At 37.5% G+C, this 27,852-nt stretch overlaps 1 protein-coding gene across 2 annotated transcripts in view; it reads right to left on the bottom strand.

The window, feature by feature from the left end:
- Positions 1–27,852, bottom strand: part of RAB2A (RAB2A, member RAS oncogene family) — a 103,425-nt gene that overhangs the window by 31,261 nt on the left and 44,312 nt on the right. For both annotated transcript variants that reach the window (NM_001193860.2, XM_015145400.3), the window contains 3 exon segments: positions 6,340–6,432; positions 6,863–6,945; positions 18,875–18,942. In NM_001193860.2, coding sequence (NP_001180789.1) covers positions 6,340–6,432; positions 6,863–6,945; positions 18,875–18,942 — 244 coding nt within the window.

The following is a 27,852-nucleotide window of genomic DNA, read 5'->3' as shown; positions in this document are numbered from 1 at the left end:
ACATTACATCATTGATCCCAGTTTGTTTAATTCCCAGTTTCTTCTTAAAGCAAAATTGATATAGACAGAGAGGGAGAAGGAGGGATGAAGGACTAGAGAGAGAAAAGGAGAAAGGGAGAGAGAGAGAAAGTATAAGCTAGAAATTTCCGATGAAAGCAGGGTATTCATTTTTATCATACTAGAATTGTATTAGTGAGGTGGCGGGGGGGAAGTAGCAGTCGCTTTTAAAGCATGTTTTATTTTAAAAGTTAAAAAACTTTACTATTTATTTCTTTTTACATAGTATTTACTATTACATGTTTATACATGAAAAAAGATGTATGATAATATCCACATACTTCCAGCTAGTCTTGACATATTATTTGCTAGATTCAGGTTTCTTTCCCCTTAAGAAATAAAATCAGCAGAATCATCACCTGTGTGTCTCTGATCCCACTCTCCTCCCTCTTACCCTAAAGGTAACCATTACCTGAATTTGGTGTTTTCATTCTCATGCATGTTTTTGCATTTATACTCATGTTTATAACCATAAATGGTATTTCTTTTTCATGTCTTTAAAAATTCAGATGTAGCTACTGTTTTACAACTTGTTAACTTTGGTCAACGTTATGTTTTTCAAATTTATGCATATAACACATGTAGATCTAGTTTATTTTTTAACTGGTGTATTATAGTCTACTGAATGAATGCAATACAACTTAAATTCTCTATGAGACAAAGTTATTTAAAATTTTTCATTATTACAAACAATGTTACAATAAGCATTTTATATATATATTTTTTGTGTATACATGTGCCAAGGCTTTTCCAGGGCAGTTTTTAAAAATTTTTTCAGAGACAAAGTCTCTCTATGTGGCTTAGACTGGTCTTGAACTCCTGGACTCAAGTGATCCTCCCACTTTGGCCTTCCCAATTGCTAGGATTACAGGACTGAGCCACTGTGCTAAGCCTGGGTAGGATTTTTCAAACTGTGTCATGACTCAATGAATCGTAAAAATCACTCAGTAGGAAATAATCAGAATTCTTTTTAAAAAAGAAACAATAGGCCAGGTGCAGTGGCTCACACCTGTAATCCCTGCACTTTGGGAGGCTGAGGCGGGAGGGTCACCTCAGGTTAGGAGTTCAAAACCAGCCTGGCCAACATGGTGAAATCCCTTCTCTACAAAATACAAAAATTAGCTGGGTATGAGGGCGGGTGCCTGTAATCCCAGCTACTCAGGAGGATGAGGCGGGAGAATTGCTTGAACCTGGGAGGCGGAGGCTGCAGTGAGCAGAGATCATGCCACTGCATGTACTGTTTCATGGAACTTATGTATAAAGGTATAATTTATGAATATTTCGTTTTATGTGTAGGTATATACACAATTTATTTACTAGGTCATGATGTAAAATATATTTCTTACCATAGGTCAAGTCAAAAACTCAAAAGCCATAGTACTTGACTATATAGTTAGTGCAAAGTTTTAAAAATACCTCAGTTTTCCAGGCATTACATCATATTGTTGTCTTAGTTCACTCCCTCTGAATCCCACTTAAGTTGCTTAGGTTACTTAAGTATCTTTCTTTTTAATTTATGCCCCCTTTTTGTTTAGGGTTTGCATTGTAATCCTTATACTATTAAAAAACTTTCATATTTTAAACGTCTGCTTCCTATTTCTTATATAACCAATTTATTAATACAATGCCATAGTAAGAAAAATCTGTGTCATCTGTCGCTCTGACTAGGTCACTGCCCTTCACTGGCTCCCTACTGCTTAATGCCTCTAATTCAAAAATTGCTTATTCCCTGCTTTGATGTCTACCCACAATTCAATTCATCTAAAAATAATCATCTCATTTATTTCTGTTCCTTCTTGTTCATTATACTCCTGATTTTAAAGGTCACCCACCTACGATCATCAGAAACATCTCTTGTTTACATACTATGCTTTGTTTATTTTTTCTCACATTTGAACTATCAGCTCCTAGTGGTCGGCAACCAAATTTAAGCCACCTGTCACTCATGCTCATCATGTTTCAGACACAAGGAAATAATCAGTAAAATAAAAGGATTAAAAATTATCTTTATTCTCCAAGTATTTTCCTCTTATTATTTCATACCTTGAATGGCAGAGTAACTATTTCCATCACAGAAAGACTAAAGCTTCCCTCCAATAGCTTCATAACCTTAAAAAGATTTAGTGAGATGATTTAAATGTGGAAAAGAATACCCAAGAAAGGCCTTCAGAGAATATAATGGTTTCTTCTCTACACAAACAAGCAATGTTTACCTTTTTATAATGTAAATATCACTTAAGTAAATATTTTCTCTTAACAGCAAATCTCACTTTCTATTAAAAGAACACTCTAAAATCTATACAGTGTAATGATGTTTTACATTATAGTTTTACAGCTTTTTTGAGGTGTAATAGACATAAAAGAAGTTGTACTTAAAAGCAAAATTTGTTTAGTTTTAAGATATGTATGCCTGTGAAGCCATCCGTTTCCCAAACGTTTCCTCAGACTCCACTGTAATCCATCCCTTCTTGCCACTGCATCCTAGGCAGCTGATGATCCGCTCTCTGCCACTACAGATTAGTCCGCATTTACTAGGATTTTTATATAAATGTAATCACATGGTATTTTTGGTCTGAGTTTTTTACTCTGTAATTATTTTGAGAATCATCCATTTTGCTGCATGTATCAATAGTTCATTCCTCTTTATAGCTGAGCCGTAGTCTGTGGTAAGGCTATATCACTATTTTTCCATTCATCTGTTAATTGATATTTGAGTTGTTTCCAGTTTGGGGCTATTACAAATAAAGCTGGTATGAGTATTTGTACATAATTCTGTGGACATATGAAGACATATTTATGTTGTGTAAACATCTGGGAGTAAAATGGCTAGGAAATACAGATGTGTGTTTCTTTTTTTGAGACAGGGTCTTGCTTTGTGGCCTAGCCTGGAATACAGTGGCGTGATCACGGTTCTCTGCAGCCTCGACCTCTCAGGCTTAAGTGATCCTACCCCCTCAGCCTCTGGAGTAGTAGCTGGGACTTTAAGTATGCACCACCATGTTCTGCTACTTATTTTAAAAATTTATTATTTTTGTATAGACGAAGTCTCCCTACATTGCCCAGGCTGGTGTCAAACTACTAGGCTCAAGTAATCCTCCCGCCTCGGCCTGCTAATTTCTAAAGAAACTACCAAATTGTTTTCCAAAGTGATTGTATCATTTTATGTTCCCATCAGTAGTATATCTTCTGTAGTGAACTGCTGGTTCAAATCTTTTGTTCATTTTTAAAAACTGGATGTCTTCTTATTAATGAATTATAAGCATTCTTCATATATTCTAGACATAAATCCTTTGTCAGTTATATGTTTCACAAATATTTCCTCTCAGTCTGTAGCTTGCCTCTTCATTTTTGTAACTGTTTTTCTTCAAATTTATTTATTTAAATTGATAGATAAAATTGCATATATTTATCATGCAGAACATATTGTTTTGAAGTATATATACACTGCAGAATGGCTAAATCTAGCTAATTTGCATTATTTCACAGTTATTTTTTGTGGTGAGAACACTTAACATCCACTCTTTCAGCATTTTTCCAGAATGCACTATATCACCATTAACCATGTCACGATGTTGTATAATAGTGTAACTGTCTTTTGAAGAACAAAGTTTTAAATTCAGTTAAACAGCAATTTATTGATTTTTTTCTGTTTAAAGTTCATGCTTTTTTCTGTCCCATTTAAGAAATGTTTGCCAAAATAGGGTCACTAAAATTTGTTTTCTTTAGAAATTTTAAGTAGTTTTAGCTCTTACACTTAGGTCTATGATCCACTTCCAGTTAATTTTTGTATATGGTATAATGTAAGGGTTGAGGTTCATATTTTTACACACGACTATTAACTGATTCAGCACCATTTGATGAAAAGATTACCCCTTCTTCAACTAAGTTAGCATCTCTGTCAAAAAATTAATATATCATATATATCATTAATATATCATGAATCTACTTCTGGAATTTCTTATTCAGCTCTGCTGATCTATGTCTGCTTATGCCAAACAATATTAAATTGATTATAGTATAATAAATCTTAAAATTTGTAGAATAGTAAATTCTCTTCAATATTGTGCCTCTTTGTCAAAGCTGATTTGGCTATTCGGTGGACTTTGCATTTTCATAGAACTTTAAAGTAAGCTTGTCAATATCTACACTCCGAAAAAAAGTCTGCCAACATTTGATAGTTTGATTAGGGTTACAATGAAACTTTTTTTTTCCCCTTGGAGACAGTCTCGCTTTTTTGCCCAAGCTGGAGTGCAGTTGGCGCAATCATAGCTCACTGCAACCTTGAGCTCCTGGATTCAAGCAATCCTCTCACCTCTGTTTTCTAAGTAGAGCTAAAGGCGTGTACCAGCAAGCCTAGCTAGTTTTTTTTTTTAAATTATTATTTTATTTTTTGTACAGACAAGATCTTGCTACATTCCCAGGTTTGTCTTGAACTCCTTGCCTCATGTGATCCTCCTGCATTGGCCTCTCAAAGTGCTGGGATTACAGATGTGAACCACTGTACCTGGCCTTCAATGAATTTTTACATAAATTTGCGAAGACATCTTATATTTAGTCTTACAATCCATGAACATGGTTATATCTCTTTATTTATTTAGTCTGTTTACAATATTCTCTTTATCTTTTTATTTATAGTGATGTCAACCTTTCTTTCCTGATATTGCTAATGTTTGTGTTTTTCCCTGATCAGTATCTATTTTATTTTATCTTCTGAAGAACTAGCTTTTGGTTTCATTGGTTTTCTCTTTCTCTTTTTTTTCACGGGCAGGAGGCTTTCCTTGAGTTTGATTTGCTCTTATTCCAGTTTCTTAAGGCAAAAAAATTATGCTATTTTCTTTGTTTTTTTTTTTTGAGACAAAGTCTTGCTCAGTTGCCCAGGCTGGAGAAGTACAGTGGCATGAACAGAGTTCACTGCAGCCTCAACTGGGCTCAAGTGATTATCCCACCTCAGCCTCCCGAGTATCTGGAACCACAGGAATGCACCATCATGTCTGGCTAAATTTTATAATTTTTTGTAGAGATTGAGTCTCCCTGTGTTGCCCAGGCTGATCTTGAACTCCTGGGATCAAGCAATCCTCCACCTGGGCCTCCCAAACTGTTGGGATCACAGGTGTGAGCCACTGTACCTGGCCTAGGCTGTTCATTTAAATATTTTCTTAATAGTACTATTTTAATTGCATCTCACACATTTTCAAAGATTGCAGAGAGAGAAGTTAACTTGTGGGAATAAATGCAAATAATTCCTGTCCATGGAAACGCAGACTGTGTCCTGTGGAATAAAATTAATACCCTGTTAATATTGTTCAGTTTTGCATCCATCTTGTAAATGCATTTCAGTATTCCTTATTTGATTATAAATGTGTGGTACTTTGAGTTCCCTTCTGAACTGGTTGAAATATCTTACCAGTTTCCTTATCTTGTTAATTAATGAGATAAAAGTTTCTAGATGTCCTCATTATCACATAAGTCATGATTTTGCCTATCTAATATTAATATAACCCTAAAGAAGGAATGGGCTGGGTATGGTGGCTTATACCTGTAACCCCACTACTTTTGGAGGCCCAGGTGGGAGAATCACTTGAGGTTAGGAGCCTGAGACCAGCTTGGGCACAAAGTGAGACCCTTACTTTATAAGAAATAAAAAGACTAACTGGGGGTGGTCATGCATGCCTATAGTCTCAGCTACTTGGGAGGCTGAGGCAGGAGGATTCCCTTGAGCCCAGGAGGCCGAGCTGCAGTAAGCCATGATCACACCACTGCACTCCAGCCTGGGTAATAGAGATCCTGTCTCAAACAAAAGAAACAAAACAAAATAAAACAAAAAGAATGGTGCCTAGCATTTTGAAAATACTAATATTTTCTTACCACTGTAAGTTTCTACAAAAATTAGTGAAAACTTTCCCATACTCTTGGAAGTTTATGGAAACTGGTCAAGCAAGAAGGTTTTCTCATATTTTAAATGGACAGCACAAAGATGTTCAATCCACCTGCTCAAATAATCAGTAGGTTTTAACTTTACATCAGGAATCTGATAAAACTCCTTCAGATTACTTTTTAAAGTACTTCTTTACACAAAAACTATTTCAAGTAATAACAGTAATAATTTCCAAGAAAGTTTATTATCATCATTTTAAAAATCAAAAGAAACACCTTAGAATTTCTGAAATTTTATAACTTAAGAGGCTGGTAACTCACAGTTGAACACATGTTAAGGAAAGTAGTCAAATAAACAGTACAGTCTTCATCACTAATGCAATGTAAACTCTAAATTAGCCTTTTTACCTTTTATTTCCAATAAGCATAATGACCATGTTGGAATTGGAATGCTGGCGGGCATCTTCTAACCAGGTTGTCAAGTGGTTGAATGTATCTCTCCTAAACATAAATAATAATTTAATTACTATGTTCAAAGCATTTCCCTCAGTATACAACGAACAATATACACATTATTAAAAGAGAACCATTTTTAGCCACATCCACTTATGTAACGAGAAGTAGTTTTAAGCACCATATCTGCGTTTAGAGTTCACTGATTACATTTCAGTCTATAAATTTAATGTAATCACACTTCAGAAAATTCCAATGAATAAATAATATTGCCAATTTCAATTTGAAGGTGCTAATTCAAATAAAAACAATTCAGGTGCAGGTTTCTGTAGTAAATTTAAATTGGACTCAAGACACAGTTTTAAAGGTGAGTAGCCAGGGCAGAAAGGCTAAGCTGTTCTTTCATCACTGTTAACCACATTTATTTAGAAAAATTCTCTGTATCGACTACTGAATTGCAAAGTTTTCAAGTTCTCACCGTGTAATATCGTAAACTAGTAAAGCTCCTGCTGCACCTCTGTAATACGACCTTGTGATGGAACGAAAGGATTCTTGCCCTGCCTGTGACGAAAGAAAAGGTTGGAGAGTTTCCTTTAATACAATGTCCTCTATATTTTTATATTATTCATATACAGAATACAGGCAGGTAGGGAAGGAGTGCATAAAGGGAGAGAAGAATACTTAACTTCATCAGTCTTAGGAAAAAGTTACAAAATACCACTATTGCTCAAGATTGCTCAAGTCAACCAGACGCACATGTAGTGCACACACAGTCGCTCCTGCAACCTCTCCACCCCGCAAGACCTCTAAACCCTTTTTGGCAATCCCTGACAACCCAATTTACTGAATGGCTTCACAATACATGAATCATTATTAAAGGACAGAATGGACTCCTAGCAACTAAGCTCTGAAGACAAATTTGAAAGGAAGCAAATAACCCAGAGCCTCACATTTGAATTCAATAACCCACTCCCTGGGGCAGCTGTTGACACTAGAATAAATAAAGCCCATTGTAAATAAATGATGAATGACATCTTTACGCCCACCATCTGCTGGTGTAAAGGTTGTTGGAAGGCCAAGGATGCAGATTTTATCAGTTATATCATAAACTGCAGTGAGCTTTCAACAGTCATCAAATGGAATTCTTTGAGCAATCATTTTATTATGAAAAACAAAATGGTTCTGAATTTAATTTATATAAGTTTTTTCTCCACACTTAATCAATTTTCTCTGTATTTGATACATAACGCTTGTCAAAAGGCAACAGGATGTAAAAGTCATCTTTACATCCACTTGTGAAACAGACACAAGAGATTATGCAAAGCTAGGTGATTTCTCTTTTACTCGTGGTACTAATTTCTGTTTTTTTAAGAATTGCTGGGGAGGAATGTGACTGTTGTCTCTGAGTTTAAAACTGGACAGCTCTTATAAGAAGTTATTTTTCATTTTTAATCCCTTCTTTTTCTATTTTTGCAAAAATGTAAGCATTTTAATTAAGTAAACGTAAAGCCAATTTTAACGATTTTTATATTCAAAATCCCCTAACTTGAAAAATATTGACGTTTACACATTCTGAGTTCTGATCTTGCAATGGAAGTATTTAGCCCTTCCCACCCTCAGAATGCGCATGTTTAACACTCAACATTCTACAATACCTTGCTCTTCTTGGCCCTTCTTCTACACTCCCTCCCTCCCTGACCCCCTGCATGTGGCTAAGTGTGTGCTAGGCACTGGGTCTGGCACATAGCAGGCATTCAGAGAAAGCCTGTTGAGTGAAAAAATGGAAACACAGGCCGGGCATGGTGGCTCATGCATGTAATCCCAGCACTTTGGGAGGCCATGGCTGGTGGATGGCTTGAGCCTGGGAGTTTAACCCATTTATGCCTAGTCTTCGGAATGCTAAGCTTGTGGGAGTTATTTATATCCTACTGCTCAAGGTCACTGACAAGGTCTGATTCTTCACAAAAAAAATTTGCAACCTCCTGCATAAATGGGTTAAGACCAGCCTGGGCAACATGGCAAAACCCTGTCTCTACTAAAAATACAAAAATTAGCCCAGTGTGGTGGCACGCCAAGCTACTTGGGAGGCTGAGGGAGGAGGATCTTCTGAGCCCAGGTGAGAAGGTTGCCGTGAGATGTAACTGCACCACTGTACTCCAGCCTTGCTAACAGAGCAACACCTGGTCTCCAAAAACAAAAACAAAAACAAAAAACCAACAAAAAAGTGAAAGAAGAAATCCTAATGTCTTAGTTATACGCATAAAATAATCAGTACTCCATCCCATGTAGCTGAGTGGACATCTGTAAATCCTAACATGCTAAGATTCAATGCAAATAACTTCTCCCATGTGGAAACTAACAATTAGACCCTCTCTTGGCTAGGCAATTTTGGTAGTTAGAATAATATCATGCTAAATTAGATAGTGAGAGAGCCATCACATAAAAGGGCTTTATAAAAATAGCCAAATCATTTCACAGAGCTTAGGTTAAACTGAAGACAGCTGGGTATAGTGGCTCATGTCACTTTGGGAGGCTGAGGCAGGAGTATTGCTTGAGGCCAGGAGTTCAAAACCAGCCTGGCTAACATGGCGAGTCCCCATCCCTACAGAAAAATTTTCAAAATTAGCTGGGTGTTGTGGCTCACACATGCAGTCCCAGCCACTTGGGAGGCTGAAGCAGGAGGATCACTTGAGCCTAGGAGTTCAAGGCTACAGTGAGCTATAATCACACCACTGCACTCCAGCCTGGGCAACAGATGAGACCCTGTCTCTTAAAAAAAAAAAAAAAAGAAAAACAACAACAACAACAACAACAACAACAACAAAACACCAAAAAACTAGAAGATACCATGTTTTTATTTTAAATTCATTGTTTTTTAAAATTTTTTATTTTTATTTTTTTACAGAATTTTTTTTATAGAGACCAGGTTTTACCATGTTGCCCAGGGTGGTCTCAAACTACTGGACTTTAAGCAATCAACCTGCCTCGGTCTCCTAAAAGTGCTGGGGTTACAGGTGTGAGCCACTGTTTCAGGCCAAATTCACTGTTCTGAAGGCACGCTGGCAGGAAATATCTTCTTTCACTGCTTAGCACAGGAAAACTAAGGACTAGATCTTTAGGGATTAATTTCACTGTAAATCCTATGTATCAAGAAAGGATTCTGTGTTAGGTACAGTAGTTCCCCCCTTATTTGAGGTTTTGCTTTCTGAGGTTTCAGTTATTGGTGGTCAACTGCAGTCTGAAAATATTAAATGGAAAAGTCCAGAAATAATAATTCCTAAGTTTTAAATTGTACACTCTTCTGAGTAGTGTGATAAAAGTCTCCCACTGTCCTGCTGCTCTGTGCTCCTGGGGATGTGAACCATCCCTTTGTCCAGCCTATCGTCACTGTATACACTACACTACCTGCCTGGTAGTCACTTAGTACAGGCTGAGCACTCCTTATCCAAAATGCTTTGAACCAGAAGTGTTTCCGATTTTAGAATATTTGCATTACACTTATCAGTTGAGCATCCCTAATCTGAAAACGAAAATTCAAAATGCACCAAAGAGCATCTCCTCTGAGGGTCATGTGAAAGCTCAAGAGGTTTGGGATTTTCAAATTACGGTGCTTAAACTGCAGCTGTCTCTGTTATGGGATCGAAAAACTAGTATATATAGAGTTCAGCACTATCTGCAATTTCAGGCATCTTCTGGGGGTGTTAGCATCTATTCTTCATGGATAAGGAGGAAATACTGTAATACAAAAAAGATACGTATTTTGTTAGTTCAAAATAAAAATCAGGTTTACAGCTCAAATATCGCCCATGGCTGATCATTAAGCAAAGGTAAAGTCCTTTAAAACAATCTCTCCAGGGACATTCTGTGCGATGAATTAAAATGAACACATTGCTAGAAAAGCACTACTATAAGATCTAAAATTTCCAGTTTAGAGCCTAGATAAAAGAGTAAAAGACAAAATAAATTTAGGAAAAGGAGAAAGGCAAACTTTCATAACCATTCTCATTCCTTCTGAACTGTTTTGCAAAGAACAAAACATGTTCCAATATGGAAATAACTTACACAATAATCTACACTTCTGTTCATTACAAAATTAAACAAAAACTCGAGTAAATAAAAAAACACAATTCCCACTGAAGACTATGACTGTAGCTATGCATCTTAAGATCTATGGTTATTTTATAATAAATAAAGATGAATATTCAGAAGAGTTTACAAATTCTTGAGAACTTACTTATCTGAAAACTATCACAACTCTGGCCTATTCTCTTATGGCTTCTCTAACTATAAACAAACTGTTATAAAACAACTAACTGAATAAAGTTAGCCCAAAGGTTAACTACCTTGACGTATTAAAGCAAAGTAATCTGATTTTTAAAAAGTACCTTAGGCTGGGCACGGTGGCTCACACCTGTAATCCCAGCACTTTGGGAGGCCGAGACGGGCAGATCACAAGGTCAGGAGTTGGAGACCAGCCTGACCAACTGGTAAAAACCTCTCTCTACTAAAAAATACAAAAATTAGCTAGGTGTGGTGGTGCACACCTGTAATCCTAGCTACTCCTACTCGGGAGGCTGGGGCAGGAGAATCACTTGAAGCCAGGAGGCGGAGACTGCAGTGAGCCAAGATCATGCCATTGCACTCCAGCCTAGGCAACAGAGCGACGCTGTGTCTTGGAGGGGGAAAAAAAAAGTACTTTAATATATAACTATCCAAACTCGGCTGACCTACATTGTTTTAAGTGAAACTTTTTGTTAACTTAGGGCTGGGCGTGGTGGCTCATGCCTATAATCCCAGCACTTTGGGAGGCCAAGGCGGGCAGATCACGAGGTCAGGAGATTGAGACCATCCTGGCTAACACGGTGAAACCCCGTCTCTGCTAAAAATACAAAAAATTAGGCGGGCGTGGCGGTGGGCGCCTGTAGCCCCAGCTACTCGGGAGGCTGAGGCAGGAGAATGGCGTGAACCCGGGAGGCGGAGCTTGCAGTGAGCCGAGATTGTGCCACTGCACTCCAGCCCGGGTGAGAGAGCGAGACTCCGTCTCAAAAAAAAAAAAAAAAAAAAAAAGTTAACTTAGGAATTGTGAATATTGTGTTTGATCCTCTTCACTACATCACTATAAACTGTTGGTTAAAGGGGATTTTGGAAGCTTGAAACCAAACAGGATACAAAATTCTTTGTATGTAATAGTCAGATTCCTGATAGTAGCTTAGAGTGTAAAGAAAAACACATTTAATCAAACAGGAATGATGCCTAAGTGAACAGCACCACAAAACAAACTTGGGGTGGAATGGCCAGAGTGGACAGTAAGTTCTCTTGGCTCACAACATAACTGTTAGATTTACTTAAAAATCCGCAAGATTAGCTAGGTGTGGTGGCTCATGCCTATAATCCCAGCACTTTGGGAGGCCAAGGCGGACAGATCACCTGAGGTCAGGAGCTCGAGACCAGCCTGGCCAACATGGTGAAACCCCGTCTCTACAAAAAATACAAAATTAGCCAGGCGTGGTGGCATGTGCCTACAATCCCAGCTATTCTGGAGGCTGAGGCAGGAGAATCACTTCAACCCAGGAGGCGGAGGCTGCAGTGAGCTGAGATTGCGCCACGGCACTCTAGCCTGGGCGACAGAGCTGGACTCTGTCTCCAGAACAAAACAAAACAAAACAAAACAATTCACAAAATACTCAGACATACAAAAAAGTAAAGCAGAACAAGTCTGCCTAAGAGATAAAGAACATGCTCATTTTTAGTGATGCTTAATATTAAATCAGAGTCATGGAACATCTGTGCAAAAGAAGTCTTACACCTTCATCTTTCATGTGAGGATTGCCAAATCAAAATTGATCCTTTGCATCATAATTTTAAAACTTATTTCTAACTGCCAGATAAAAAATCCCCCAAATTGGCTTTCCCATGCATCTAAATCTTTTGGTGAATAGCAGTATTTGTAGTAACCATGCTGGCAACTAGTAGTCATCTTTACCTCTTCTTCCTCTTCTACTCCTATAAAATATAATTTTATACATATTAAGCTATAGTTCAAAAATCTCTAACTACCCTGAATTAAAGTCCTAAGCTCTTGAGAATCAGATCTCTATTTATCTCACATGAATTTTTTCTTATTCAATCAAAGTCTTATTCATACAAGTCCATTTTTTTCTACTGATATCTTGTCTATAGTCTGAAAATTCCTGCTTTTGTGCCTCTGCTTAACTCCTTGCCTGAAAAACTATTTTCTTCTCTCTCCACCTATCCAATTTCCATTTCCTTTGAGGACCAGCTCAAGTCCCTAATTCTTTCACAAAGCTGGGAAAGCTTGTCTACCACAGCCCATAGTTATCCTTTTCTCCTCACAAATCCAAAAGCACTTTCATGTGGTCATTTGGTTCTAATACTATTGATTAGACACAATGAACATACTATTCAATGCTTATCTTTTTTCCTCTTCAGTTATCCTTGAGGGATAGCTTAACTCAGAGTACTAAAGTATATTTATAGTAGGCACTCAAATATGTTACCTGGATTGATCCCAAAGAGCCAATAAAGTGAGAAAATTAAGATTTGTGAGAATCAGTGTTAGAGTAATACTTCTCTTACTTGCATTGCTAGTTATTTATCAAACAACTCCAGCTATGTAGAACACAGATGAGAACCAAAAGAAGGAAAGAAGGATTTCTAAACAGCCAAATAAACTGTCCCTTGCCCAAGCATTAAATCTCCGGTACTTTACTTAAAAGACTCAACTTAAAAATTCAGACCTCTACCAAGGAACTGCTATCATTGAGAGGAAAGATTTTGAAATCTACATGCATGTCCAAAACTTCTATTCTGGGTGACAGTAAGATCAGTAAGAATCAAAGTGATTTTTAGGCTGTCTTAGTGTCCACAGCAAGGGTGGTGAAAAAGTCAACCTGCACTATTTAGCCGTGGGATCCTGAGAAAAGTAACAATGGGTGGAAATACCTAGAAAAAACAGCAGAAGTTGAATGCTTTAAAAAATTTGAGGATATTTACTTTGGAAAAAAGGCTTAGCTGGGCGCAGTGGCTCACGCTGTAATCCCAGAACTTTGGAAGGCCAAGGTGGGCAGATTGCTTGAGCCCTGGAGTTTCTGACCAGCCTTGGGAACATGGCAAAATCCCATCTCTACAAAATTAAAAAAAAATTAGCTGGGAGTGGTGGCGTGTGCCTGTAGTCCCAGGTAATGGGGAAGCTGAGGTGAGAGGATCACTTGAGCTCAGGAGGTGGAGGCTGTGGTGAGCTGTGATCACACCACTGCACTCCAGCCTGGGCAACAGAGCAAGATCCTGTCTCCAAAAAAAAAAAAAAAAAAAAAAAGAAAAAAAAAGACAAAATAGGATATGATCACCGATGTCCGAATTCTTTTAGTGCTGCCATGTAAGAAAAACTGGAGACCACAGGTGGGAGGTAATCACTAAAGTACAATGAAATGTCTAAGACAATTTCCTGTCCCTGTAGTTCTTCAAGAAAATGTCGATGAATTGCTGCCTAAGGAGGCACAACAGTTGGAGCTCTAAGCCACTCAACTCCTAGCTGTGAGGATGATGGGGGAGAGGAAGGAAGTGACAGTAATGGGAACAGAGAGGAAAGGCAGAAGTGGAGGCAGGATTGTTTCCAGCCTTCAGGATTCCAGGTCCTCTCCCTGGCTCACTGCATCTGGTCATCCATCCTTACTGATGCATTCAAACAAAACAATATTCAATTTTTAGAAACAATATGTCAAGAGTATAAAGTAACACTTTTTTTTTTCAAAGGAGAAAAAAATGTGATTTGCTGAGAAGAAACTTTTAGCATGTTAGTTTTCATATAATTTTGTCAAAAGTCTCACTAACTCTTACTTGATATAAGATATGTAAAACAAATATTTCCAGGGAAGCTGAGTAGATAAATGAACTGAACTAAAACATTCATATTACAAATTTTTTTGGAGGGGCTGGGAAATCAAATGTATTTGGATATGCTGAAAGGCAACTGAAAGAGTGATAGAAGGCAAGAGAAAAAGTAAGAGAAAAAGAACAAGAGCAGGATGAGGCAGTAATGGCTTGGGTCTAACAGTGAGAACACACCTCTGCCTTTTTTCTGCCAATGAACAGAACCGGGGGCAACATATGTTTTTTCTCTGAATTCCCCTGGCAGAAGAAGAATATTTACAGTTTGGCTTTGGCTTTTAATAAATGAAAAAAAAGTAACTCAGTACAGGGCCAAGTGTCAGTGCTTTAAGGGAGGCACTGATAGACTTTTTTTTTGAGACCGAGTCTTGCTCTGTTGCCCAGGCTGGAGTGCAGTGGCATGATCTTGACTCACTGCAAGTTCCACCTCCAGGGTTCATGCCATTCTCCTGCCTCAGCCTCCCGAGTAGCTGGGACTACAGGCACCTGCCACCACGCCCGGCTAATTTTTTGTATTTTTAGTAGAGACGGGGTTTCACCGTGTTAGCCAGGATGGTCTCGATCTACTGACCTCGTGATTCGTCTGCCTCAGCCTCCCAAAGTGCTGGGATTACAGGCGTGAGCCACACTGATAGACTCTTATCACTGCTTCCAGCTGTGAAATTGATTGACGGCCTTAAGGCCTCCAAGGAGTATATGCTGTCAGCTATCCTAACTATTTGCAAAAGAAAGCAAAGGTGGTGGATGTGAAAATTTTGCAAGGAAAACTCCTTAAATTTTTTGAAGATAAAAATGACATCCTGTAGGCCAGGTGCAGTGGCTCACGCCTGTAATCCTAGCACTTTGGGAGGCCGAGGCAGGTGGATCACCTGAGGTCAGGAGTTCGGGACCAGCCTAATCAACATGGAGAAACCCTGTCTCTACTAAAAATACAAAATTAGCCAGGCCTGTAATCCCAGCTACTTGGGAGACTGAGGCAGGAGAATCACTTGAACCCAGGAGGCAGAGGTTGCAGTGAGCTGAGATTGCACCATTGGACTCCAGCCTGGGCAACAAGAGTAAAACATCGTCTAAAAAAAAAAAAAAAAGACTAAGATACTAAGAAAACTTCAGTTCTATAAGGCTGATGAAACAAATAACAACATTTGGCTAATTTTCCCCTGAAGGACTCTAGGATGGTTTTGTAAACATCTTGGGCCATGAACAGACATAACCCTTGCTACCAAAAATGCAAATGGCTATCCAAATGTATAGACACACATTAATGGTACGGAAAATCCTGTTTCACTCAGATATAAACTAAGTGTGAGACCAATCTTAATGTGTATTAGATTACATTTATTAAAAAGTTTTGGAAGTTGGGTATGAAAGTAAGAATAAAGTCAATGAAAATAAGAGAAAAGCCTGACCAGCCTGGGAAACATAACGAGATTCCATCTCTACAAAAAATTTAAAAAATTAGCTGCACATGGTGGGATGCACGTGTAGTCCCAGCTACTCAAGAGGCTGAGGTGGGAGGATTGCTTGAGGCCAGGCGTTTGAGGCTGCAGTGAGCTGTGATCTGCCGCTACACTCAAGCCTGGGCAGCAGAGTAAGACGTCTCAAAACCAAAACCAAAAACAAAGAAAAAAACCCAACAAAAGAGGAAAACTTGTAAGAAAGACAAAGACTCAAGAAACAACCTCCAAAAGAAATAGTTAAATTATTTTAAACAGTCCTTTAAATCTGGATCAGGCCATTCGTTCGGGAGCTCTCCATGTAGAAGTTGGAAGTGGTCGAATTCTTTCTTGGGCGTTATGATGTCTTTAAAGGGACCACAGTCTCTCTCAGAAATAGAGGAAAGAAAATGAGCCCTCTGCCCTCCTAGAGGAACACAAACACGGGTTTTTCTTCTATTCCCTTCTCATACTGTCCAGCAAAAGAAATTATTTTAGATTTCTTTTGTAAGTTTATTGTTGTGCAAAGAAATCAACTCAAGCAAAAACAAAAACAAAAAAACACCCACAAAAAACCAGGCTTCTATCAAAAGAATGCATGATGAGTTAATCTACAAAACAGACAACTAGGAAATGAATGGCTTACTCAAGTTTCAAAAAACAAAGATTATTTAAGGGACTACTTTAAGAATAGAAGAACAAGTGAATAAAATAACCTACAGACAATGAAGTGGTTTATGCCCAAAATATCACATAATTATCATTACTATATTAACCTTTCCTTTTCAAAACTATGTACTTTAATTTAGTAGATGACATCTCCTGAACACATCCAGTGACCCTACAAGTTGCTTAGACAGAATGAGATTCTCTATTCATTCATTAAAATTTACCAAATGCTGTATGTATCAGTCACCAAGCTAAGAATGCAGGATACAAAGCTGCCTAAGATATAGGTGGATCCTTCCCTCATAATGCTTATTCTGAGAAGGGTAACAAATGTGAACAAAAAGCTATGACAATGGGACCAGAACTACAAGAGATATATGCACAAAATACTAGGGGAAGAATAAGTTATTCCCATGAGGGTCAAAAAGGCTTCAAAAAGAGCTGATATCTTAGTTGCCTTAAATGGAAAAGAAAAAAAAAGGCACTTCAAGCAATGCAAGTATTTATGCAAAAATATAAGAAATGAAAAATATGTTTATTGAAGAATAACAGTAGTCTGGTTCACACTACACAGTGCAAAGATGTGTGTTACACAAGGTTATAAGCTAAAAAGAGTAACTTAGTTTATGTAAATCAGTTCTGAATAAGAGACAGAAACTCAGCCGGGTGTGGTGGTGCACGCCTGTAGTCCCAGCTATTCAGGAGACTGAAGTGGGAGGACTACTTGAGCCCAGGAGTTCCAGGCTGCAGCGAGCTATGATTGCGCCACTGCACTACAGCCTGGGTGACAGACACCCTGTCTCAAAAACAAGAAGAGAGAAACTCTTTTAATACAGAAGTAGAATATACTTCTTTTTGGTTGGAGATTATTAATTTTAAATTTCTAGGAAAAAAGGGACTTTGTGTATTTTATTTTCCTCTTTTCCACACAGTTTTGAGATGTTGCCTGAGAGAATGCAAATCAAAAGTTTTGAGATGCTTTAGGCTCACATGGGAAATCCCTAAGAAATAGTAAAAGTGTGAATCTTCACTGAGGAAGAAGAGGCAAAAAAGCACAAGAACCAAGAGTTGAGTGGACAATTCAAGGACAGGACAAGACAGACATGTAGGGTTATCATTTAGGGGACAACTGTGACACATAGGAAGATCAGGAAACCCAGGTCCCACAGCAGCCTTCAGTAACTTGCTTGGTCTAGGGAATCCAGTCTGTGAGACTGGATGTTCTCTAAGGTTCCTTCTTTCAATGGCTACTACACATGACAAGTGAGAAACTAAGACTGAGTGACTGAAGAAAAATAGGCTACAGGTATATGATGATTTATATCTCATTTACTGGTTTAGAGAATATGGTCTTTGACACAACAGACCTTTCAGGTTTTCTTAACTGGGGTTCTGTGAAGAATTATCTCCTAATGCCCTAAAGCAGTGGTTCTCAAAGTGTGATCCGAGGATTCTGGGAATTCCTCAGACTCTTTAAGGGTCCATGTGGTCCTCCATTTCCCAACTGACTATTTGTGTGAGGCTGGATTTTCTTAACATACTTCAATTAAACAACATATGTAAGGCTCAGTGCAGAAGCAGATATGAGAATCCAGTGTCTTCTATTAGGCAGACAGATATCACTAGTCTCACTAGAAAAATGTAGTTGTTTGTTTTGGAAAATATAGTTTCCATTACAATTGTATTATTTACCCTAACAAGTGATTTATTAATTTAAAATGAATTAATGATTGAATATTTGATACGTTTCCCATTTTCAATTTCTAATATGGTAAATACTAATACCTTTAAGCCATATAAGCTAGAGCTCTTTGGGGGTCTTCATTAATTTTTAAAAGTATAAAGCAGTTCTGAAACAAAATGGTTTGAAAATTGCTACTTTAAGCCACCCAATGTATATATACAGTCACTTCACTTTTATGCATCTAAAATGGGAGAATAGAGAAAACAGTCACTCAAATCATTTTCTGGATATTATGGTTCAGATGAGGAATCACGATTAAAAACAATATTGTATGGCATATAATAGGTACTCAATGAACAAGGGTATGACAGAATTAGGATAATGGATTAAGAGCAACATGACTTCAAGTTGTTAGGACCAAAATATTTAAAATAATAAGCTTGAAGAATAAGTTATTGTATAATATTGATATTGTTATTTTACTTCCTACGTGTACTTGAGACGCGCTGATTGTTTTTCTTAAAAATACAGTTTCTAAAGCATTTCAATTTAGACCACATAACATGAGCATTCACTCAGATATGCTCACTAACACCAACACCCGGGGCCCATCTATCGAAAACAGCGCATAAGAAAAACCAATCTACTCCAGCACCACATTTCACCTCAAGGCTGCAGGAAGTTAGTGTCTAACAAACCATAACAGGCATATAATAACATTAAAACAAATGTACAATGTACTTTCATAAAGCAACTTCACTGAGATCACACAGTGCATTTTTCCTATACTTACCGTATCCCATATCTGAAGTTTTATCTGTTTCCCGTCAATAGTTATCATTCGAGCACCGAACTCTACACCTAAATGGAGTACAAAATGATTTGTTACAAAATTAGTGGGAATATATCTCACTTTTGAGGATTCAAAACAGAATGTTTACTTCCAAGACATGCTATGCTAGGTAATATACAGATAGACTTTAACAAAGCTCCTATACTTAGAAAATATATAAGCTAAGGAAGAGGTGCTAATAAGACATAAGCTAAGGACATAATTAAAATACTAAGATACTGAAATGTGGCAGAGTCAATATTAAGAAACCAACTGTGATCTTCATGTTTTGCAGGCTCAGTAACATAAAAATTAAAAAAGAGATCATCCAAGAGCCATAATTATTAATCACAAACGTTAAATATTAAAATTTCTTAAAAATTACATTAATATGGTATAAAAATCACCAAAAAGGGACAGATACATTTCAATATCATAGTATTGGTTCCAAGCATGAGTAATTAGCAAGGAAAGAAATCTCCAAATCTGCCATTAGCTATAACCAACGTTTTAACATACTTCCCAGACAGTGCTCCATGAATACACATGCAGAAATAAGTATATAATTCTGCATAAATGGGAACATAAAAATTCTGCTCTACAATTTGCTTTTTATTTATTTAATAATACATCACAGACATTATTCTGTATCACAAACATCCTTGCAAATCAATAAACATAAAACTATGCCATTATTTTTGATGTCTGCATAATATTCTTTTGTGTACAGATAATTTACTAACTTGATACTTTATTGCTACAGATTTAGGTTGTTCTCCTATTTTCACTAAATAATGAATGCTAAAATGAACTTTCTGCATACATTTTTCAACTTACTATAATTTTAGGCAAATTATAAGAAATCGGATTACAGGTCAGAAGGAACACAGACTTCACACCCACAAGTTTACTACTTTGGCTTTTAACTTGCATTTATCATCTTTGGAAAGTACTCATTCAGTCATCAAAATAGTAGAAAAATAGGGGATAATTTTAGAAGGGCAAACAGTTGTGAAGACAACTCTGAAAGTAGTATATCTCTTATACCAAATCACTACTACCTAGAGTATGTTCAATCAGTATTTAGATCAGAGTCAGGGTGAAGGGAGGACACACATGGTACCCAGAAACCAAATGTTATCCTGGTAGAAAAACAACTTCTAGTTTCCCAGAGAAGAACACACTGCCCAATGTCGGAATTCCAATTCAGCATCTCCCATAACTCCCCAACTGTGATTAGAAGGGTGAGAAACAAAGGGAATTTGTCCCATGACATAAAACCTGATGAGCTTTTACTCTACATTATAATAGTTATTCCATCCCACAGGCCTGATGAATACCAAGAAACTAAAAATGATGTTTATGTTTCTCAGGCCCAGAAATACAAGAAAGCCAGAGAAAAGAGATTCAGGGGTCATGATGTATCAGACCGAAAAATGAAAAATTGACAAATTATGCCACATAAAACCATTACAGTTTTTACATATATATGCACCTACATATGCATATAGATTCATGACATATCTATGTGAATATATATATTCTTATCTGTTCTATGCCACAGGGTGGAGTCATACACAAAACCCATTAATGACATGAAAAATGAAATTAGTTGGGGGAAGAAACCAGTTACTAAGTAAGATACAGATGTTCTTTGAAATACTCCGTATTGAAAATGAATATATTGAAGCACAAAATTCTGCATGTCAGCAAGATATCAGACAGAGTAGAGGCTTTTTCATGAATCTATTGTTTCTACGTACAAATGAGACAGAGAGAGAGAAAAATTTATTTTTATTTTTCCTTCCACTGTCAGGGATGGGCTGGCTTTTAAGCACAATCCAAAACTATCTACATTGCTCATAATGTCAAATTTAACAAAAAACAACTACAGACTAGAAACAGACCAACCCATGAATGCTCCTGGTACCAAGGGTGAGCAGGTAAGGCAGGCAAGGCTAGCAAAAGCAAGCAGATGCTCCCTCTCTGGAGCTGGTATCTTGAGCAGAGGGCTAAAGATATGGAAACTGACTTCTGATCATTCCATCCGAGCAGATGAGAAGCTAACACAACTGCTCCTGCTGCAGGAGAGCTATTAACAGTTTCTGCTTCCTGACCTCCAAGATGCTTTGTTCCTGCCCAATTCCAAGACAAAGTTTCCAACTTACTGGAGGTTCCATATATAACTACAGATATTCTAGAATATTTCCTTTGCTTACCCTTGCTAGAATTGGGTTTTAGTATGTTCGTCTCTTTACTCAAATTAAGCAGATCACCTGGACCCAGTGGCTCAGTATGGCCTGTAATCCCACACTTTGAGAGGCTGAGACAGGAGGATTGCTTGAGCCCAGGAATTGGAGACTAGCCTGGGCAACATAGGGAGACCCAGTCTCCATGAAAAATTAAAAAATGAGCCAGGTATGGTGGCATGTGCCTGTGGTCCCAGCTACTTGGGAGGCTGAAGCGGGGAAGGATCACTTGAGCCTAGGAACTCCAGGTTGCAGTGAGCCATGATTGTGCCACTGCTTTCCAGCCTGGGCAACACAGTGAGACTTTGTCTCAAAAAACAAAAACAAAAACAAAAACAATTAATAAAGTAAGCAGGAAGAAGTCATGAAGCTTAAAATCTTTAAACAATGATTTTGCCTCCAAAAATACATCCAATTTTAAATAAACCTGTTAAGTGAACATCAAGAATGTTTTTAAACCAGGGATATGTCATAATACAATAGACATTTTAACTTCACTTATCAACCAGGTCAGGATGGATAAAGAAAAACAAAACAACAACAACAACAAAACACAAGAAGCAAAGAGACCAGTTAAAAGGCTATTGTATTATATTTAGGCATGAGGTTAAAAAATGGTGGTGGGAAAAAAATACACATCTCAAAAAGAAAAACTGACAACTGTTGTTGATTACTGAAAAACTATGATTTCTGTTTTCCTATCAAATGAAGCAAAAACACACTTTAATTTCAGCTTCAGAAATATAGCTCTTTCCCATTTACCTTCCCATAACTGGGTTCAATGTAGGTTTTACCCTTTAATTCTATGTGACAAATGAAAACACTGAATCCTAGTCTCTTGGAAGCCTCAGAAACAAATACAGAAACCAAAAACTTGACTTCTTTTCTGGAATATTAACATTTTTAAATCCTTTTCCTTGGATGTATACATGCTTGAGAATTCCATTTAGAAAGGTTTCCTTCTCTTTTTTTTATGTGATAAATTGTTATTCTCTATGCCTTTGAGGCCCTCTTCCCAGATCCATTTTCAATTAACAGCCAATTTGGCTGCTAGATAAATTTCTGTGAAGTCAAAGTCAAGACCTCATTTACCTGACATTGTCAGGGTGTAATGCTTATTTTCTCAGATATGTTATTCACTTACAAGCTTCCAGAATCAAATACTCTGAATAGGTACACTTTTTAATTGTCTCCAATCATTATCATCCTTGCATCATTTACTGAGCATTCATAATCAATATCTACTAGGTTGTGTGACCCTGGGCAAGTTATTAAGCCCCTTCTTTGTCTTAGTTTTCTAATCTGTAAAATGGTATTCATAATACCTACCTCATGAGTTTTTTTAAGATTAAAAGATGATTACATATGAAATAGAACAGTGTCTGGCACATAGTAAGTATTTAATATGTCAGGTATAATTATTATTATTCCATATTATGCACTAGAATGTCTAAACTACCATCCACATGACTAATGATGACAGCCCCTGTGAGAAAGGGCCATCTGTCAGAGACAGGTAGTCACTGGTACAGATATGTGCAGAGGCAGAATGTGGCTCCTTACCTAGGTAAGGCTGGGGCGTGCCCATTCAGGCCTCCTTGTAATGTCAAGGCCAGAACTTCCAGGCTGCTGGGGTACTAGGTGGGGTGCTAAGCAGAGAGCACAGCTAGGTATAGAGCAAACAGCCTTCCTTACCAGCATGGTAACATATGGACTCCTATCCCCTATTCCTGTTCCTGAAACCTAGACACTGCAGAAGTTGAAAATGGAAGACTTGTGGGAAGACTTGTTCAAAATGAGACTTGGGGCCTGATTTTTCCTAATTCTAGAAACAAAGGAAAACTAGATACAAAAAGCAATGTCCTCAATTTTCTATGTAAAACAAAACAGCAAACACCACACTTAATGGCAAAACCCTAGAATAATTCAAATTATACTGAGAAAAATATTACAGTTATTTTCAATTTGGAAATTATTCTAGAGACTTTGGTCAAAAATTAGAGTAACAAAATTAAGAGAAACAGATTTTGGCTTAGGAAAAAATCATAACTTACAGATAGGACTAAACAGTCTACCTAGAACATGCAAAATAATTTAACAACAGTGATGAAAAAATTTACTTACAATAGCAACAAATCTACAAAATCTCAAAACAAACTTAGAAAAGCATAAGGCCTATATGAACAAAACTGTAAAATTTTACTGAACAACATTTAAGAAAGTCTGAATAAATGAAAATATATATTATGTGTATAAACAGGTAATCAATGCTGTAAAAACATAAATTATCTCCAAATTAGCTCATAAATTGAACAAAATTCTTTTCAAATTTAAAAGCCTCACTAAAAGTCTTGCAACTTGGCAAAGTTCCATCTGGAAGAACAAATGCACAAGAATAATCAAGAAAACCTAGAAAGGAAAGAAAGAACACCAACTGGCATGAAGTACACTACAAAGTTACAACAACTACCACAGTATGATATTGCCTCATGAAATAGAAAAAAAGACGTGGGAGGCCAAGGCAGGTGGATCACAAGGTCGCGAGATTGAGACCATCCTGGCCAACATGGTGAAACCCCGCCTCTACTAAAATTACAAAAATTAGTTGGGTGTGGTGGCACGTGCCTGTAATTCCAGCTACTCGGGAGGCTGAGGCATGAGAATTACTTGAATCCAAGAGGTGGAGGTTGCAGTGAGCAGAGATCGCACCACTGCACTCCAGCCTGGCAACTAAATGAGACTCTGTCTCAAAAAAAAAAAAAAAGAAAAGAAAGATGAACAAAACATATTTTGGCACCCTCAAACAGGCTTGCTTACACACAGGGATTTAACATATTACAAAGGTAATAGGACAAGAATGAATGGCTTATTTAATGGTGTGAGGCCACGAGCTATATAGGGATTAAAGAAAATGATAGCAGCCATAAAAAAGAATGAAATCGTGTCTTTTGCAGCAGCAGGGATGGAGGTGAAGGCCATTATCCTCAGTGAACTAACTCAAAAAATCAAATACTGCATGTTCTTGCTTATAAAGTAGGAGCTAAACAATGGGTACACACAGACATAAAGATGGAAATAATAAACACTGGGGACTCCAAAAAAGTGGAGTTTGGGAAGGGGGTGAAGGATGAAAAATTACCTATTGAGTACAATATTCACTATTTGGGTAATGGGTATGCCAGAAGCCCAGTACCCACCAGTACACAGTATACCCATGTAACAAACATGCGCATGCACCCCCATATCTAAAATAAAATTTATAAAAAGAAAGTGATATACATGACCACATACCAAATAGAATGCAAATTTAAAGTTACAGAAGAATATTTAAGACATATGTAATTTTTGCATAGAGCAAGGCTAGGAAGCCACAATAGATTTGAGTTAAAAAAAAAACTAAAAACAAAAACAACTAGTTATCCCTTAATAATTCAAAGTAGCAAAAAAAAAAAAAAAAAAAAAAAAAAAAGACAAAGATATATGACAAGTAAAATCAAAGAGAAGATAAATAGTTCTTAAACATAGGAAAAATGCTCAGCCTCACTAAAAAAGAATGAAAAAGTAAAAAAAAAAAAACAAAACTTTTTTGTCTCTAATTTACAAATATTAAAAACTGAATGAGCTGCAGTAGAAGGAAGGATGAGAAGGAATGGGCACTTTGATACATCAGCAGGGAGAGTGCAAATTAGAACAGCTTTGTGTGTGTGTGTTTAGGAATACATTTAAAAGCTTCAGAAGGCACTAACACACACCACTCAGTGGTTGCTGGAGGGCCAAAGTTATATAGGCAATTTAACTCTCTCCAGATTCTTACAACATTTTCACAATGATCACACTCTGAGAGGAAAATACTTCCACATTTTAAAAATCAGCTACAGAGGGCCAGGCATGGCGGCTCATGTCTGTAATCCCAGCACTTTGGGAGGCCGAGGCAGGCGGATCACGAGGTCAGAAGATCAAGACCATTCCGGCTAACACCGTGAAAACCCATCTCTACTAAAAAAAAAAAATACAAAAAATTATCCAGGCATGGTGGTACGTGCCTGTAGCCCCAGCTACTTGAGTGGCTGAGGCAGGAGAATCGCTTGAACCTGGGAGGCGGAGGTTGCGGTGAGCCAGGATGGTGCCACTGCACTCCAGCTTGGGCGATAAAGCGAGACTCGGTCTCAAAAAAATTATTTTTCAGCTACAGAGACTTTTTGAGAGCTTAATGAGAAGTTTGAGAGGTCTTTTAAACTATTATTCTAACTTCTTGGCAATGTTGTTCTAGGCAATTCAAGTTACTAGAAAACTGAACCTCAAATAAATGAGGTGTATTTTAAAACTGATTTCCTGTGGTGAGCCTGATGGAAGCAATCACGCTTCAATTCTATTACTTTGTCCTAAAAGTATACTTTCATTTCCACCAATCATTCCTTTCTTTTTTTTTTCTCTCTTTTTTTTTGTGAGGCAGGGTCTTGCTCTGTTGCCCAGGCTGGAGTGCAGTGGTGCTATCATGGCTCACTGCAGCTATCATGGCTCACTGCAGCCTTAAACTCTTGAGCTCAAGCAATCCTCCCACCTCAGTCTACCAAGTAGCTGGGGCTACAGGTGTGTGCCACCACGCCTGACTAGTTTTTAAACTTTTTGTAGAGATGGGATCTCACTCTGTTGCCCTGGCTGGTCTCAAACATCTGGCATCAAGTGATCCTCTTGCCTCTGCCTCCTAAAGTGTTGGGATTATAGGCGTGAGCCCAGCAATCATTTCTTATAGGTTGACTGGTTTAAGGAAGTCGGGGAGATACGTAAGAAGGTGAAATCAACATATAAATGGCCTAGCCACTAGACTAACATTTGTCAAACTGTCCATTTGTAGGTAGTGAAATAAATGTAGTGGGTATTAGCAGGCTATGCATTATTTGTAAGCAACATAACTGAACAGTATAACATAAAGGAATGCAAGCATTAAGACCTGCAATGGCAAGTACAGCTTTATGAAGTGTTCCTCCACTAAGTAGGTAGAATATGTAGCAAATATTTTTAGAGTCCCTAGTATGTACCAGGTGCAGATACAGCAATAAACAAAACAGAGAACCATCTGCTGTCATGGACCTTACTTTTTATTGGTGGGGTAAAATCTATTTACTTATATTTACTTGTATAAAACGTTAAGGAGAACAATAAATCTAGGTGGGAGGATGGGTATGAATGTGTGTATATAGGTATACAGATTAAAAGCTGGAAAAGAGAGCCATGAAAAATAACCATCAAAAAGGGAAAAATTAATGATGCCTGAAAGCAAAAAGAACTACTAAAGCAGTGTCCTTCAGTAGGCCCTGGCTAAGAACTTAAGTTTACCCACAGCAGCAAGGGAAAGGCTTAGTTTATGGGCACAATGCAGGTAGGTGGGTCAATGCAGTGGTGGAAACCTGTGAAAACCCTCTTCTACTTGCCTCTATTTTCTGAGTGAAACCGAAACCGGGTTATCAGCTGAGAGTAAAGATAGCAAAGATATCTTGTTTAAAGAGCAAGAAAGTCTGATATCATTCTACAGGAAACTAAAGGGTGCATATAATGGAAATAAAAGTACAATTGTCAGGTAGTACTAAGGGTTTACTTGACGTGAGTGTCCAAGAAATTAAAATGAGACTAGTTAGTATGGCTCTGTACTTTTCTCCAGACATGTCTAGCTGTACATGTTAGGAATAGATGATTGGATTTAACCTATGGTTTAGCCACAAGACTATGATACAGCATGAGAGGGACAAGAAAACTGTGGGTATATGCAGGAATGATTAAGGAGGAAAGTAGGAACACAAGAGAGATGAGAGTGAAAAGATGGTAGAATCAATGGCATAATTTTGATGAGGTGAAAATATTGTTAGCATTAGGGACTAAAGAAAGTGAGCAGGAAGGACAGGATAGAAAGTCAAATAGTCAATGCATGAAACTAAATTCTGAAGTGGTTCCAGATACTGGTAATGATGAGTCCTGAGAGTAACTATGGGAGGGAGTAGCTGAAGCAGGGTGGAACCAAGATCACTGGGGACAGGGGGAGAAAAATAAAGCCACTGAGAGGCTAGGATGTGTGCACCAGGCAAAGAACATAAAATGTATTTCCAGCTGGGTAATCAATATTTAAAAGTCATTTCTCCAATGTTTTTTAACCTTCAGTGCCCATATGAATCACTTGGAGATCCTGTTAAAATGCAAATTATGATTCAGTAAGTTCTTTAACAAGCTCCCACACGATACTGACGCTGCTGCTGGTCCAGCGCAACAGCACACGAACCATCTTTTGAGGAGCAAGGCTCTAGTCTGAACCTTCTGAATTGTGTCCATGAAGCTATTTATAAACTGCTTCTATGATTCATTTCTTAACAATTCTCACTGAGAGAGATAGTCAAAGGTTAAAGAATATTTGTACACAGCCTTTTAAAAACTTTCATGGTCTTTTATTTTCTCTTTTCTATCATTTAATACCTTCTTAGTCACAAACCAACCTTAAATTTTTCCACCCTCATTTATTCATCCAGCAAAGGCAAGTATGCAGCAGAGTAAAGATACTGTCTTACTACTTATTTTACCAAAAATTCTAATGTTCTTTTTAAAAATATGTGACAATAACTGCTAACTTTTTTTATGTCTGAAAAATATATTGCTGTGATGGGTGTCAAAAATGTTAAGGAGGTCTTGGGCCAATGAAGGCAA

Source organism: Macaca mulatta, chromosome 8 (assembly GCF_049350105.2).
Source record: "Macaca mulatta isolate MMU2019108-1 chromosome 8, T2T-MMU8v2.0, whole genome shotgun sequence".
Classification (NCBI taxonomy): domain Eukaryota; kingdom Metazoa; phylum Chordata; class Mammalia; order Primates; family Cercopithecidae; genus Macaca; species Macaca mulatta.
The sequence above is the reverse complement of the archived record's forward strand: the minus strand, read 5'-3'. Positions and strand labels throughout refer to the sequence as shown.